Source organism: Penaeus vannamei, chromosome 9, assembly GCF_042767895.1.
Source record: "Penaeus vannamei isolate JL-2024 chromosome 9, ASM4276789v1, whole genome shotgun sequence".
NCBI lineage: Eukaryota > Metazoa > Arthropoda > Malacostraca > Decapoda > Penaeidae > Penaeus > Penaeus vannamei.
The window spans coordinates 15,791,086-15,793,585 of record NC_091557.1 but is presented as its reverse complement, the minus strand read 5'-3'; the positions used below and the strand labels follow the sequence as shown (position 1 = coordinate 15,793,585).

Sequence of the window (2,500 nt, the reverse complement as noted above, 5' to 3'; positions counted from 1 at the left end):
CACAACATCGCCCACGCCACCACAATGCCAGTCACATCCCCGCATTGCCTCTCACGTTACCACATCTCCCACACCGACACAATGCCACCTATATCACCACTATGCCAACCACGACACCACAATGCCAACCATGCCATCACAATACTATCCATACCGCCACAATACCAAGCAAGCTATTCAGCCATACCACCGCAATGGCAGTCACGTCACCGCAGTACCACCTCTCCAACACAGTGCCACCCACACCACCCAAGCCACCACAATGCCAGCCACACCACCACAATGCCGCCCAAACCACAACAGTGTCAACCACACCACCACACCACCAATCACACCACCGCAATGCCCCCACACCACCCAAACCACCAGTGTGAACCACACCACCAGTCACCCCACCACAATGCCACCACGCCATCGCAATGCCACCACACCAGCAGCCACACCGCCAGTCACACCACCACAATGCCACCACGCCATCGCAATGCTACCACAGCACCAGTCACATCATCGCAATGTCACCACACCATCGCAATGCCACCACACCACCGCAATGCCACCACACCAGCAGCCACACCACTGCAAGGCCACCACACCAGCAGCCACACCACCGCAATGCCACCACACCAGCAGCCACACCACCGCAATGCCACCACACCAGCAGCCATACCACCGCAATGCCACCACACCAGCAGCCACACCACCGCAATGCCACCACACCAGCAGCCACATCACCCCAATGCCACCACACCAGCAGCCACACCACCGCAATGCCACCACACCAGCAGCCACACCACCGCAATGCCACCACACCAGCAGCCACACCACCTCAATGCCACCACACCAGCAGCCACACCACCGCAATGCCACCACACCAGCAGCCACACCACCGCAATGCCACCACACCAGCAGCCACACCTCCGCAATGCCACCACACCACCGCAATGCCACCACACCACCGCAATGCCACCACACCAGCAGCCACACCACCGCAATGCCACCACACCAGCAGCCACACCACCGCAATGCCACCACACCAGCAGCCACACCACCGCAATGCCACCACACCAGCAGCCACACCACCGCAATGCCACCACACCAGCAGCCACACCACCGCAATGCCACCACACCAGCAGCCACACCACCGCAATGCCACCACACCAGCAGCCACACCACCGCAATGCCACCACATCAGCAGCCACACCACCGCAATGCCACCACACCAGCAGCCACACCACCGCAATGCCACCACACCAGCAGCAGCGCACCGCCGCCGCCGCCGCCCCCGAGCGTCAGCGCCGCCTCAGCCCTGCACACTCCGGCGGGAATACCTCGGGCGGCTGGCAGGGTCTTGCTCAAGTTTAATTAACTCGCTGACAGTCGGGAATGATAGCAAGTCGTCTTCTGAGGGGAGAGGGGCGAGAGGGGAGGCCGAGGGGAGGGCGGGGAGGTTAGGGGGATAATCACGGACTAGTCTTCAGTCTCCTTCCCCAGCCAGCACCAACAGCAGCGGCTCCGAGACTGTTATGTGACGCGTCTATACTGCGGCGCCACCGTTGAAGTGGGGCGAGGGGAGGGGGGGGTGCCATGGGTATAGGGAGGGTGGGTGCATAGGATTCCATGGCAAAGGGGGGCCGGGGAGGGGTCAAGGGTCCTAGGGCAGAGGGGGCCCGGGGGAGAAGGGGGAGGAGGGGGATTGGGTCTTAATGCAAGGAGGTGGGGGGGGGGATCTAGGGTCCTATGGCAAGGGGGTGAAGGAAAAGGGGTGCGTCGTGGGTTCCATGGCAAGGGGGGGAGAGGGGGCCAAGGCAAGGGGGCGAGGTCGAAAAGGGAAGGTGCACCGAGGAGCGTCGAAGGGGGGGAGGGAGACAGCGTGGATGGAAGGCATGCGAGGGAGGCAGAGCGACGAAGGGGGAGGCGGCCGCAAGGAGGCATCCAGGGAACAGACCGATAACAAGAAAGGCCTTGCGAGCAAATCGAGTGAGAGAGAGAGAGAGAGAGAACAGATACACAGAGAAAGAAAGAGAGAAAAAGAGAGATGGAGAAAGAGAGAGGGAGACAGAGAGAGAGAGGGAGGGAGGGAGAGAGGGAGGGAGGGAGAGAGAGAGTGAGAGAGGAGAGGGAGAGAGAGACAGAGAGAGAGAGAGAGAGAGAGAGAGATAGAGAGAGAGAGAGAGAGAGAGAGAGAGAGTTGGAAAGAAAGAGCGAGAGGTAGATAGATAGAGAGACGCAGTGCATGAAATAATTTCTTAGCTAATGATAAATTTAACAAGACGGTAAGACTGCACGCTTTTAGGATGTTTCTATATTCAGCAGGTTCTTAAGACAAGTATTGGATCTGGTCGGTTGATTACATGATCAAGAAAAAAGACAATCCGCGTTAAAAGTAAATCAAAAGAAGAAAAGACAAAACAGATTAAGGATGCTTTATATAAACTTAGTACCGAGAGCAAACACAAAACCAATCCTTTTTATCATTGATAAAGAAAAAATGCTTTGAAAA

The 2,500-nt window shown here is 57.7% G+C and overlaps 1 protein-coding gene across 1 annotated transcript in view; it reads left to right on the top strand.

The window, feature by feature from the left end:
• The window catches only part of LOC113800885 (uncharacterized), a 4,757-nt gene extending 3,395 nt beyond the window's left edge, over positions 1 to 1,362 (top strand). The window contains exon 3 of the mRNA XM_027351689.2: positions 1 to 1,362. This exon is cut by the window's left edge and continues 61 nt beyond it. Coding sequence (XP_027207490.2) covers positions 1 to 1,362 — 1,362 coding nt within the window.
• Positions 1,363 to 2,500: the final 1,138 nt, after the last annotated feature.